Raw genomic sequence first — 12,326 nt, 5'->3', positions numbered from 1 at the left:
GGTTTACTTAAAGGGAAGCTGGAACGGTTTTTTGTGAATTCGAGCTTATTCAAGAATTCGAATCTATCAAGCTTCTAGATAAAGAAAAAGGAGCCACCCTGGCGACTTAGGGCTCAGGCAGGATGACAGAGTCGCAGAATGGCTTGAGGCGCTGGATGTGAACCGTCTGGCGTCCACGTCGACGGAGATAAGAAGACGGGATAAGAGGTTCTACGGTGTAATCAACAGATGTGCGCTCCAGGACGCGGTAGGGGCCATGGTACTTTGCGAGAAATTTTGAGGACAGACCCGGAGTATTTGTCGGAATCCAGAGCCACACAAGGGTGCCATTGAGGGAGTGTGGCCTAGAATGGTAAGTTGGCCTGCGGCAAAATGTCACTTCTTTAAGTTGAGCTGAAGGCCGACGTCAGAGAGGCAGGTCAAAACGCGCTTCAGGCGGTAGAGGTGTGTGTTGAAGTCAGGCGAGAACACGACGATGTCGTCGAGGTAACAGGTAACAGGATCAGGTCTGCCACTTTAGTCCACGCAGAACGGTATCCATCATACTCTCAGAGGTCTGGAGCAGCCTCGTAGACGACGTAGGCCCTCGTCGGGGCGCGCGAGCGTCCAACTGCAGGCACAAATAAAGTTTACTCCAATCCAATCCAATCAGAGGTGGCAGGAGCATTACAAAAGCCGAAAGGCATCACAGTAAATTCATAAAGGCCGTCAGGGGTTACAAAGGCGGTTTTAGGGCGATCGGCCTCTTCCATCAGTACATGTCAGCACCCGGAACGTAAATCTAAAGAAGAAAATATCGGGAAACCGTGCAAGCAGTCTAGCGTGTCATCGATGCGTGGCAGGGAATAGACGTCCTTACGCGTAATCTTGTTAAGGCGGCGGTAGTCTTGACAGAAACGGATGGAGCCGTCTTTCTTTTCGACGAGCACAACTGACAAAGCCCAGGGACTGCTTAACGGCTGGATGACGCCGTTCTTGAGCGTTAGGTCAACTTGATCTTCAATAACTTTACGCTCGGTTGCCGACGCACGATACGGGCGCTGTCGTAGTGGAGAGTGGGCACCTTTGCCGATGCGTGTGTGACAGTAGATGCTGGCCCAATGAGCTGTGATTGCGCCGAACGGGCAATTGCGTTCTGTGGACTCTCTGTCAGCGTTGCAAGACGCTGTCGCGTTCCACTCCTAAAGGCGAAGCTTAACATCTTAACCACACGTCAGTGACACAAGCAGCAACACCGCGCTTAAGGCTTTCGCCTCATCGCACTTTAGGTCAACAAAGTGCCCCCCTGAATTTTTTTCCGTGTGCTCCTCTTTCGTCTTCCGAAGTGCTCTATAGGTGCGTGGTGCTTTTTCCCTGTGCTGTTTTTTGCGCGCTGTTTTGACGTGTGGTGTTCTTTCGTGTCCCCGCTTTCGCCGACATGTTGGTCGAACACATGCCACCTGTCAGTGCAAAAAATTACGTCATCTTCAATTGTGCATGTAATATGAGCTTTGCATGTAAGCATTCTTGTGGACAGCTTGCACACATGCGGTTTAACAGTTGATGCTCGGCTGCGACTTCTTGTTTGTTTGTTCGCTTAACCTTTTTTTTTACAGTAGTAGAAACGAGCCGTCGCATTCCACAGCAGTGCAATTGGCACGTGAGCGCCTGTGGAAGTCGCTGCCACGCGTTCGTAGCTTTAGCTGCATTGAATGAAGAATGTGTCCCCAAATAAGGACAAACTGGGACGAAAGAGAAACTAAATTACGGTTATCATTGTGTAAACACGCACTGCATGAAGTAGACAAACATTACGGCAAAGAGTAATATTAGAGTATATCTTGCCCCTTTGAACTTGACTTCGTCCGGCGCCAGTAGGCCAGCTCTGTGTTGATGTGCTCCCTCTCCGGAACCTTTCACAGGGCAAGCAGCCGAGCGACCCGATCCGCCGTCGACACCTCTTCTGGTTGTGGTGACGGGGCCTTTCTCCATGGACGTCAAGTGGGCGGCACCCACCTACGATGGTGGCCGCCCTGTTCTTGGCTACGTGGTAGCTGTAAGAGAGCCACGAAGAACGCTTTGGATGGAGGTATTGACTTCTGAGCAACTGTCATTTAAGCGGTAATGAATGGGCCAAACTATTTCCCATGGCTGGCAAACAGTTTCGCTCTTTGATTGCAGGCTGGAAATTCAGAATCCTGAGCCTGGAAACAAAGACGCAAAGAGAATAATGGACTGTCCACTGCGCCCACATCCTGTAACTGCCTTTTGGACGCAAAAAATTGCATGCAAGAATAACAATGGCAGAACTAAGATTAAGGTGGCAGAAATTTGCTTAGAATTCATAATTCAACGTAGAGCGAAGCGTAAAATAAGGTAGGAGTTTAATTGTAATTTTCTGAGTAACCATTGGATTAAGAGAGCTTGTTGTTGGGCTAGTTGGCTTAGGTTCATTTTTGTTCTTTAAGGAGAGAGAACAGCACTAAAAACGACTGGTCAGCAGAACGAACGCTTCGTCCTGTTGTCTACCGCCATGTATTGTCCTGTTCTGGCGCCTTAAAAAGCAAGAATAGTCACTGGGTTCAGAAGAGGTCAGTTTTCAGTCGGACGGCATTTGCCCTATGCAAAAACGGTGCACGTTTTGGTTTATATTACGCGGTAGGTAAGTCAGCGTTTCCTGAAGAATTATAATGTCTAACAACTAATGAGAAAGAGGCCCCTCCTGGCTTACAAATACCATTCTATTCAACGTAACAATATTCAGCGTCGCGATTTTGTTTCCAAGATGAAAAAAAAATTCAGGGGTGCGCTTTGTTGACCTAAAGTGCGACGAGGCGAAAGCCTTAAGCGCGGTGGGATGTGCACGCAGGCGTCCGGAGAGGGGCAGCGTCGCAGCTGGAATACTAGCAACGATATAGTAGCGCAGCTTCTGCTGCCAGGTGGGTAGCGTATCGTTGTATGCTAAGGTCGGCACTTCTGAGTATGGTCTCCCATTCCTCTGCATTATTAATTCTGCCATATCCTGGGGCACTGGGGCATCTCCATAATATGTGTTCGAGTGTAGCGGTATGCTCGCAGAACTCGCAGACCTCCGCATTCTCCCTCGTGTCACCTCCTGCCCAGCGCCTCCACAGCGCGGATGCGAAGTTTCTAGCCTGGAGTCTCCTCCATTCATAGGCCTCAGCCGAGCTGAGCGATCTATCCGGAGGAGGATAGTTGCTGCTTGTGTCACTGATGCGTGGTTAAGATGTTAAGCTTCGCCTCTGTGTGGAACGCGACAGCGTCTCGCAACGCTGCCAGGGAGTCCACAGAACGCCATCGCGCGTTCGGCTCTACGCCTTGCTCGTCGGTAAATTGGTTTTTGAGGAAAGAAATGTATCTGCCTCGCATATGTCGGTGGGCACCTCAACCTCGCCGTAAGAGAAGGGAGAAAGATGGGAGTGAGCGAAGACTTGGTATTCACTAGACGCGTCTTTATCCATTCCAAACCATTGAGCTGGCATGACGGAGTGGTTAGCGTGCTCGTCTCGCACTCCGGAGACCCTGGTTGGATTCCCCGACTCCAACAATTTCCTACACGGTTTTATTTCATCATCATCATCATCAGCCTGACTACACCCACTACAGGGCAAAGGCCTCTTCCATGTCTCTTCAATTAACCCTGTCCTTTGTCAGTTGCCGCCACTGTATCCCCGCAAACTTCTTAATGTCATCCGCCCACCTAACTTTCTGCCAGCCCCTGCTACGTTTGCTACGGTTTTATTTATTTATTTATTCTACTTAGAGCATCACTACACCATCCCTATAATTGGCTGCATAGTTACTAGCCAACGTACAATTGGCCCCGATTGAAATTCGCGCACTGTGACGTCACGACCACTTCGACCAATTGAAAAGCGTGACATTTCTGTCGACAACTCCTGCTTACAACGATAAGGCATTAAAGGCTTCCGCCTTAAAAGCTGAAAACTTCCTTCTATAAGTACGTTCAAATGTAGACGACTTTGAACATACTGACTACTGTATGTGCGCACAAAATTCAGAGAGAACTATTGCCCTTTCAAGAGCATCGCTGCATCATGGTATTCTAAACGAATCGTGCCTGCGGAAAATGCACCGCTGCAGGTGAGCCAAGTGAACGCCCCGACCGTGAAGGCTCAGATCCAGGACCTCGAGGAAGGACACGAGTATCTAGTCCGCATCTACGCCTGGAACGAGATGGGCTTCAGCGACCCCCTCGAAACTCCCGAGGGCACCAAGATCGTCCGACCACCCGGTAAGAATGCCGCTCAAGCTTATTTTAAGAGCGTTAACTCTTACTCATCACGTTTCGAGATTTCGTGCGGACTACTACCACAGAGCCATCTGTGGTAGCAACTAGAAAACAGCATATCTCGCATTGAGACTTGTAGCACCATCTACAGTAGCGTTGTAGAAACAACCACATCCCGCGTGCCAATAATGACGTCACGGTCCAAAATGGTGGATAGAGGTGAAACTATGTGAGTATGACGTCAGGGAAGAAATGGAGGCATAGTTTCAGCTAATGCTCATTACTTCAACGTCTTCCAGACAGTCGCGGTTTTTTTATTACGACAGTCAATATATACGGGCTGATAAAAAAAAAATGGCTGAGGCTTAGCTAAGGTTAAGCCTAGTCAGATGCGAAGCATATTGATGGCTAGGCATGACTCTTCAGTTGTTGTAGAACGTTGTCGCCGAGCCGCATATTGAGCACGCCGCTTAGCCAGACGTTGCTCCCGCTCTTCATCGGTCTCTGTGGCACGCTGAAGCTTTCGCTTCTGGTTCAAATCAGCCCTGCTTCTAGGCGGCATCCCACCACCTGGCCGCCTCGTAAGTGCCCGGAGAGCGAGGCAAGCTCAGCTTTATACCGCTGCTGTAGCGTCACGTGGTCAGCTGCAGCGCCTCTGATGTGGAGCCTCCACCGCCGCGGCCGACCGCGCGAGCCGGCAGCCCATCTCTCCTCTGCTGTGACGTCATGTTGTCACGTGGTCAGCCGCCGCGCCTCTGATGTGGAGCCTCCACCGCCGCGGCCGACCGCGCGAGCCGGCAGCCCATCTCTCCTCTGCTGTGACGTCATGTTGTCACATGGTGTCACGTGGTCACGCTAAAGGTCAATGGTAGCTCCACCGCCGCGCTCGACGGGCTGTAGTGTAGCTCTAGTAATATGCTTCGCATAAAACTGTACAGGCCCGCCGCAGTGGCTCAGCGGTGGCACGGCGCTCGGCTGCGGACCCGAAAGACGCAGGTTCGATCCTGGCCACGGGGGCGGAATTTCTATGGAGGCGAATTTCTAGAGGCCCGTGTACTGTGCGATGTCAGTGCACGTTAAAGAACCTCAGGTGGTCGAAATTTCTGGAGCCCTTCACTACGGCGTCCCTCATAGCCTGAGTTGCTTCGGGACGTTAAACTCCAATAAACTAAACCAAACCAATACAATACAACGAAACTGGCAAGAATATTCATACTCCGTCGTGTACAAGTCATGGCGTTACCACCAGGACGCTGACTGTTTATCCCGATACCCTGTGGAGCCACCTGACCTAGAAGACTCTGAGATCCTGCCCTGCCTCTAAGCTATCTCCGATCTCACCGATATTGCCAACGAACAGCGCCACGACTCATCTTTACGATCTATCTTTGATGGCATCCGCTCTGCAAACCGATCTCCGCCTCTGAACCTTTATGTGTTCCAGAATGGTATTTTGTATCGCCGCAACCTACGCTCCGATGGTCCTCTGCTGCTGCTCGTCATACCCCGACATCTTCGCTCTTCTGTCCTTGAAGAATTGCACGATCTGCCGACAGCCGGCCACCTTGGCGTGTCCCGCACGTACTCTCGGGTGCGGCACCGCTTCTTTTGGCCTGGTCTGTATCGTTCCGTCAAGCGTTACGTTGCCGCTTACAACCTGTGTCAACGTCAGAAAAGGCCCTCCACTTTGCCTGCCGGTCTTCTACAACCGATCGACGTACCTCGGTACCTTTTTACCGTGTTGGCCTCGACCTTCTTGGCCCTTTTCCCACGTCCCTCTCCGGCAACAAGTGGATCGCTGTCGCAACTGCTTATACGACTCGGTACGCCATCACGCGTGCTTTGCCTACCAGTTGCGCTCCCGATGTCCCGATTTTCTTCTAGAAGACGTCATTCTTCACCATGGCATCCCCCGTCAACTGCTCACCGACCGCGGTCGTTATTTTCTGTCCAGAGTAGTTCATGACATTCTTCGTTCGTGTGCCACGCAGCACCAGCTCGCGACAACTTACTATCCACAAACCGGTGGGCTTACGGAAAGGTTCAGCCGCATGCTCACCGGCATGTTAGCCATGTACGTCTCGCCAGACCACCGAGATTGGGACGCAGCCTTGCCTTATGTGACGTTTGCGTATAAGTTTTCACTTCATGACAGAACACGCTATTCCCCTTTCTACCGTTTCTTTGGTAGGCACTCCACCTTGCCTTTGGACACACTCATGCCACCTTCTTCGCCACCACTGCTTACACTCGGGACGCCATCGTCCAGGCCACGCTGGCGCGCCAAATAGCCCGTAGTCGGCTCCATGCCTTTCAAGCTTCCCAGAAGTCCTCCTACGACTGCCGTCACCGGGCAATCCAGTATAACCCACGAACACCCGTCCTTCTCTGGACGCCGTCTCGCAGTGTCGGTCTCTCCGAGAAGCTTCTTTCTCACTACCGTGGCCTTAACGTGTGGTGCGCCCTGTCACCGGCGTGAACTATAAAATTGCTCCCCTTGCGTCCTCGCCATCGTCCTCTGGCCCCACTATCGACATTGTCCAGGTATGCCGCCTCAAATATTGTCACAACGCTCACGCGTCGCCACCCTAACGCCGAAACGGCGTTTCAGCAGCCGGGGGTCCTGAAGCGGGTAGACGACGACGACGACGACGACGACGACGATGAGCGATGGAACGAGTGGGAGGAGACGAAGATGACAACGAAGTTCTGGCTGTGTTCTCGGTGCCGCTCGCAGCTGTTCCCTTCGCTTGTCTAAATATCTGTAAATATATTCTTTCCCACAATATATTTCCTGTAAAGTCTGGTAACTACCAATCACTCACTTATTTTTCTCCGATACCGGCAACCACAAAAGTCCAAAAAATATTCCAAAAATATTAAAAGTAAAAAAATTAATTTCCCTGAGAAGTTCACTTGCATCCGAAAAATATTAAAAGAAAAGAAAATAATTTTACTCCCGTCTCTGTCGAACGAGCATGACATTTATACAAAAAAAAAATTTAGGGGGCACTTTGGCTCTCTAAAGTGGTGCAAGGCGAAAGCGTTTCCTGGCGCACTGTGTGCTTTTATTTATTTTTCATGTTTTATTTTTCATTTGTTGTTATTTTTGTTTCTTTTCTTATTTTTAATGCTTTTTTATTTTTTATTTTTCGTATTGTTTCCTCATTCTGTGTTAATTTTTGTTTCTTTTCTTATTTGTATTGTTTCTTATTTTCTTTTTCTTTTTATTCTTTTTATTTTATTCATGAAACACATGCATTCACTAGATGCGCCTTTATTCATGCTCAAATCTTGAGCATTCGTGCCTGAGACCATTGAGAAGAGAAGAGAGAAATGAATTTTAATGAGGGAAAGGTGGAGAGGTCGGCCGGTGGTGACATAGCCCTGGCCTGCTACTCCACACAGGGGAAAGGGAAGGGGAGGAAAAGGAAAGTGCGAACGAAGGCTGATGATGCCATGTTCTTTTGGGACATACTACAACGAACTCTTAAGAAGGACATTGAAATTACACCATACACTATTAGATTTTTGCCTGTTGGCAAAAACTCTGTTGTGCCTTATTATCTGTTTGTGTTGATGGGACTATTAAGTCTTTGGAAAAACCGTATGATGGACAGACATGCCGAGCCACCAAGAACGTTCAAATCTGTGTTTCGTGAACAGCGTGCTTTGGTGAGGAGTGTATATGCTGCACGCGAAGAACCTCCAAGCTGGCTGCCGTGCCTAGATCACGGTGTACACCGTGGCCTAGATGCATGTGTGTGCCTCCCTGAATTTTGATGTTTTGATGGGGATGCAGTGTTGAGTTAGGGCTATGGCGGGCTCCTATTAAGCAGCCCGGTAACTTGAGACGCGAACCAGTCTCATTGAAGTTTTCCCCCTTTTTACGGAAGTTCTTCCATGCAATAAAGAAAAAAAGAGCATTCGTGGTAGGCCGCTAGCGTCTCCGTTTCAAATGCCAGAGGCGTGGGTTCGATTCCCAGCCTGGACACAGTTCCTTTTTATTAAGTAGTGACGCCGAAACGCGGACATATCTGCCGACACGGCTGCTAACGACAGTATGCGGCATTAAAGGCTTTCGCCTTAAAAGTGCAATTTGCACAACGCCGAGATGCCGCAACGCGTTACAGACAGCCCTTTACGCTTGTCTGCATGTTTCTCTTGTGCATCTTTCGGTTCAGCCATGGCAACATGATTCACACAAGATTTCTTTTCCCATCCAACCAGTGTCGAGAATAGGACAACTGTTTGTATGCAACGCGCGCAGCCGCTGACGTTGTTGAACTCTGCTAGGCGTGAGCCAAGAAAACGTCCGTTATTTTAGACGCGCGACGGAAAGGCTGCGCCAGACCGACGACATGACCGCGTTACGTCGTGGTTGTGACTCATCCGCACCTCGACATAGGCAGCTCCGTCTCAGCATTTGGAGCGTGGTGTGGCGCACTACTTGCGGTTTACGGAGCACATCCACCAAATTACCTTTAACTACTCGGCGCTAGCGCTATTGCGTATTGTAACATTTAGCCTCGTCGACACGTATGCAGTGCTGCAAAATCATTAATGTGCGTTTCACAAACCACCTCTGCGTAACGAAGTTCTTTACATCATTTATTTTTTTCAGAGCATACGAGTTATTTTGACTTTTCGTAGCGACAATGAACACAGAACTTTTGAACTTCATTGCTTCCAGCTTCTAGTGTTCATTGCTGTTATGTGACTTTTGTAGGCAACGCCCTTTACGGAATACCGGTTGGAGAAGCTTCTGTCACAAGAGATGCTATTACTCTGCAAGGCTGGAGCCCCATATCACTGACAAGTTCCTCCTCAAAGTCTGCTACTTTCACGGCCAATCTGCATTGACAAATGACGTCCCGGAGTAGAATAACTTAAAGATGTGTTCTAAATTGTTATCCCGACCACCCGTTGACGTTTATGCGAGCATTTAATATGACGGAGATGTGTTTCGTGCTGACGAACAATTTACCACTGTGCGCCACCATTGCTTTTCAAAAACTTTGGGATCACTGCAGCGACTCGCATTGGAGCAATGCGAAAACAAAACATCCACATGCTATATCGACATCTGCGGCTGTTTTGACGTCCATGTACTATATCGAAGTACATGGCTATTTCGACGTCTATGTGTATTTGTTCGCGTTTAGTTAATGAACTATTTATACCTTACAAACGAATTTTTCCTAAGGCAACACTTTATCACACACTATCTGTAGCAATCACAATTACACACATTTATTTTCAAAGAAAGACGTAATCGTACGGAGAAATTTTGGGACAGTTTTTGCTGACGCGCCAGAATTCTCTTGCATGAAAAAAAAAACACTTATCTCAGAATTGAATGATTATAGCATTAGTGATGAGGCTACGAGGCTATGTGTTTCGCACCCCTGCTGCGGAACACAGGGTGCCTTGCTACGACCAAAACTGTTCTGTTAAGGCCCCTTTTACAGCAACCTATATGGCTGGCAAGCCCTAATATCTTCTGCTTGTGCAGCTAGTGGAAAGCGAGTAAAGTGCACCTGAAAAAAAAAAAAATTTAATCAACAACAAAGCGCTCTCGTATCAGTTTCTTGGTCGCGGCCCTCATTTTCAAATGTTCTTTTACATAAGATAGAAGAAAACGTCGGAAAGTTAACCAGGCATGACGCCCGTTTAGGTATCTTTGATAATCGCAGGGTGCAAATGCATGTAAATATGTGTGTTGTTACTATTACATACCACATGCCAAGGCCACAACTGGTTATTCCATCCCCATAATTGATTAAATGTTGCATGCGATCTTCCGCACACGAATCCCTAATGTCCTCGAAGCCTTAACTATCCCTGCCATTACGCTTGTCGATCGTAAAGCGACACCAAAAACACACGCTTCAACGAACATTTCCGCTGCTGTAAACGTAGTTTGGCGTAACTTCCTCCATGGTGGTCCGCGGCACAGACGCACACTGCGACTACTTTAATCGTCTAAAAAAGCCCCTTCACCGTCGAAGCGTTTGTTTTGTCTTCGCCTCCGCGGTCGCCGGAGTTTGTGGCGCTGCAATGCTCGCTGACCCGAGACATGGCTGACGACAGTGCACACAGTTGGCGACACCCGCCGAGCCGGAGCGCGCACGAGCGGGACGCCGACTCAGCGAGATCTAAATGAGTGGAGCCTCGCTCCGTGCATCAACCGAGAGAGAACCGTCTCGGCCAAGCGATTCTTGTGCCACCCGCAGCGAAGGAGGCGAGAATGATGCGGTCGAGGTGGGGGATGAGGCGGAGGGAAAAGCAGTGGTGCTAGCGCGAGCCCCAAACCGTCTCGGCCTAGCCCGTTTTTCGCCTGAATCAGGGTTTATTTCGGGAGCGCCGGAGAGCCATTCCCTCCTTTCCGACGACGGGCGCACCGGCTGCCTCCCCCCCCCCCCCCCCTTCCTCTCTCCAACTCAAGCACACTTTCTCCAAACCCTCTTCTCTGTTGCGAGCCGCATAGCCGAGCCTTCGGCTGAGCCGGATAGATAGTTGCGCCGGGGTCCCGTGTTTTCTCTCCTGCGGGTATTGTGTCTGTGTACGCCGAAGGCGCTTCCTTCCTGAGCTCGTTCCACGGTGCGCGAGCGGAGAGCCGGTGTGTATTCGCGGTGTTGGTCCGTCTTCGAAAGGAAGGCTTATACACAGGCTGCGTCCCGGCAGCCGACGCCGTTCACTCCAAGGTTCCTCGCACCGTCAGCAACCGCGCAGGGAGCCCCCAGACCTTGTGAGCAAAACGTCCGCTTCTCCCCTCAATCCCTGCCCACCGCCCCTGCATGAAGCGTCAAAGTCGCAGCGTAACATCAGCAGCAGCAGGAGAAGCGGCTGCTTGCGGGCGAGCTTTTCTTTGTCTTGTTTGGTGAGAGTGCTCTCGCTTCGGCTGACGCCGCGTGGCTTCGAGACGATTTTAGCTTGGCCTCAAGTGTAACCTCACGAGAGAGTGACGAAAAAGAAAGGGTGTCAAGCTTGAGTCTCCTTTCTGTTTCGAGGAGTTGGGGAGCTTGAAAGCGTTTCTATGTTTAATTGCCTCGGGACCCTGTGAAGGTCAGTGCGTTTTGTACCGCGCCCAACGCTCTCTTTGACTGCGATTGCAGCTAGAGCTTCTTTATATTAACGGCTGCTAGCTGTAGGTTGAAAGAGTTTGGAACGATAAAGGGCATGCACTTTGGAAGAAATCTCTTGTGCTTTCAAACGCAGCATTCTCTTCTACAGCAGAGAAATAACAGCTGCGCCCAACTGGTAAACGAAATAAAAGAGCGATCATTTCTTACAGATAAGTCCCTCTCTTGAAAACAACCGCTATCAGAAAGCTTAGTACACTAACAAGATTGCTCGACAACAAGAACGAAGGAAGTAAAACAAATCGAGTGCAAACAAATATATTAAGAAGACGGCACTTTCAGTGTTCATGGCGATGGTGTTTATAAAGATGGATGATAAATTCAAGTATGCATAGAGAGGACTTGATGCGGAAGAGATCAGTGAAAGTTGGCTTTTAAATTCTGAAGCTTGCAAAACTCAACGTAGCGTTTTTACGAGCGAACCGCGATGTTCAGAGAAGTTATTACCAACAGACTTTGGCGGCGGGAAGCCGGAATCACGACATGTAGAAATGAGGAAGACCGTATTTCACGCTCTCAGTCATGAGCTCGAGCTGCATAAAAAAAAGAAGATCAAGTAGGCTTTCTACCTTCATTCCACTGTGCGGCTGCTGTTCGCTCCACATCACTTCGGAAAGAAATAAAAAGCATAAAAAGCAACGCATAAAGAATGATTGGCTTCGAAATTTATACAGTTTTTTTAGGCGCAGCTGGTTGGAGAGAGAAAAAGCATAAAAGATGCAAAACTGCGAAGAGTTCTCACTGCTTTTTCTTTAAGTTCCTCTCGTTCTTATTCTCTTGAAAGGAGTTTTTTTTTTACTGAAGAGCTGTTGAAGCTTGCTGAGCACTCTGCATGTTCAACATTCTCGAAGAAAAATTTTTAAAATTGAAAAATTGTAAGGCATTATTATGGAAATATTGAAGGTAATGGTCCATTCTTCTGATACGGA

At 49.1% G+C, this 12,326-nt stretch overlaps 1 protein-coding gene across 1 annotated transcript in view; it reads left to right on the top strand.

Annotated features, from left to right (window-relative positions):
• Positions 1-12,326, top strand: part of MnM (myomesin and myosin binding protein) — an 82,450-nt gene that overhangs the window by 31,321 nt on the left and 38,803 nt on the right. The window contains exons 4-5 of the mRNA XM_089544229.1: positions 1,902-2,068; positions 4,105-4,255. Coding sequence (XP_089400355.1) covers positions 1,902-2,068; positions 4,105-4,255 — 318 coding nt within the window. The remainder of the gene's footprint in view (positions 1-1,901; positions 2,069-4,104; positions 4,256-12,326) is intronic.

The sequence above is a fragment of the Amblyomma mixtum genome, chromosome 5 (genome assembly GCF_055824585.1).
Source record: "Amblyomma mixtum isolate Tamu chromosome 5, ASM5582458v1, whole genome shotgun sequence".
Classification (NCBI taxonomy): domain Eukaryota; kingdom Metazoa; phylum Arthropoda; class Arachnida; order Ixodida; family Ixodidae; genus Amblyomma; species Amblyomma mixtum.
The sequence above is the reverse complement of the archived record's forward strand: the minus strand, read 5'-3'. Positions and strand labels throughout refer to the sequence as shown.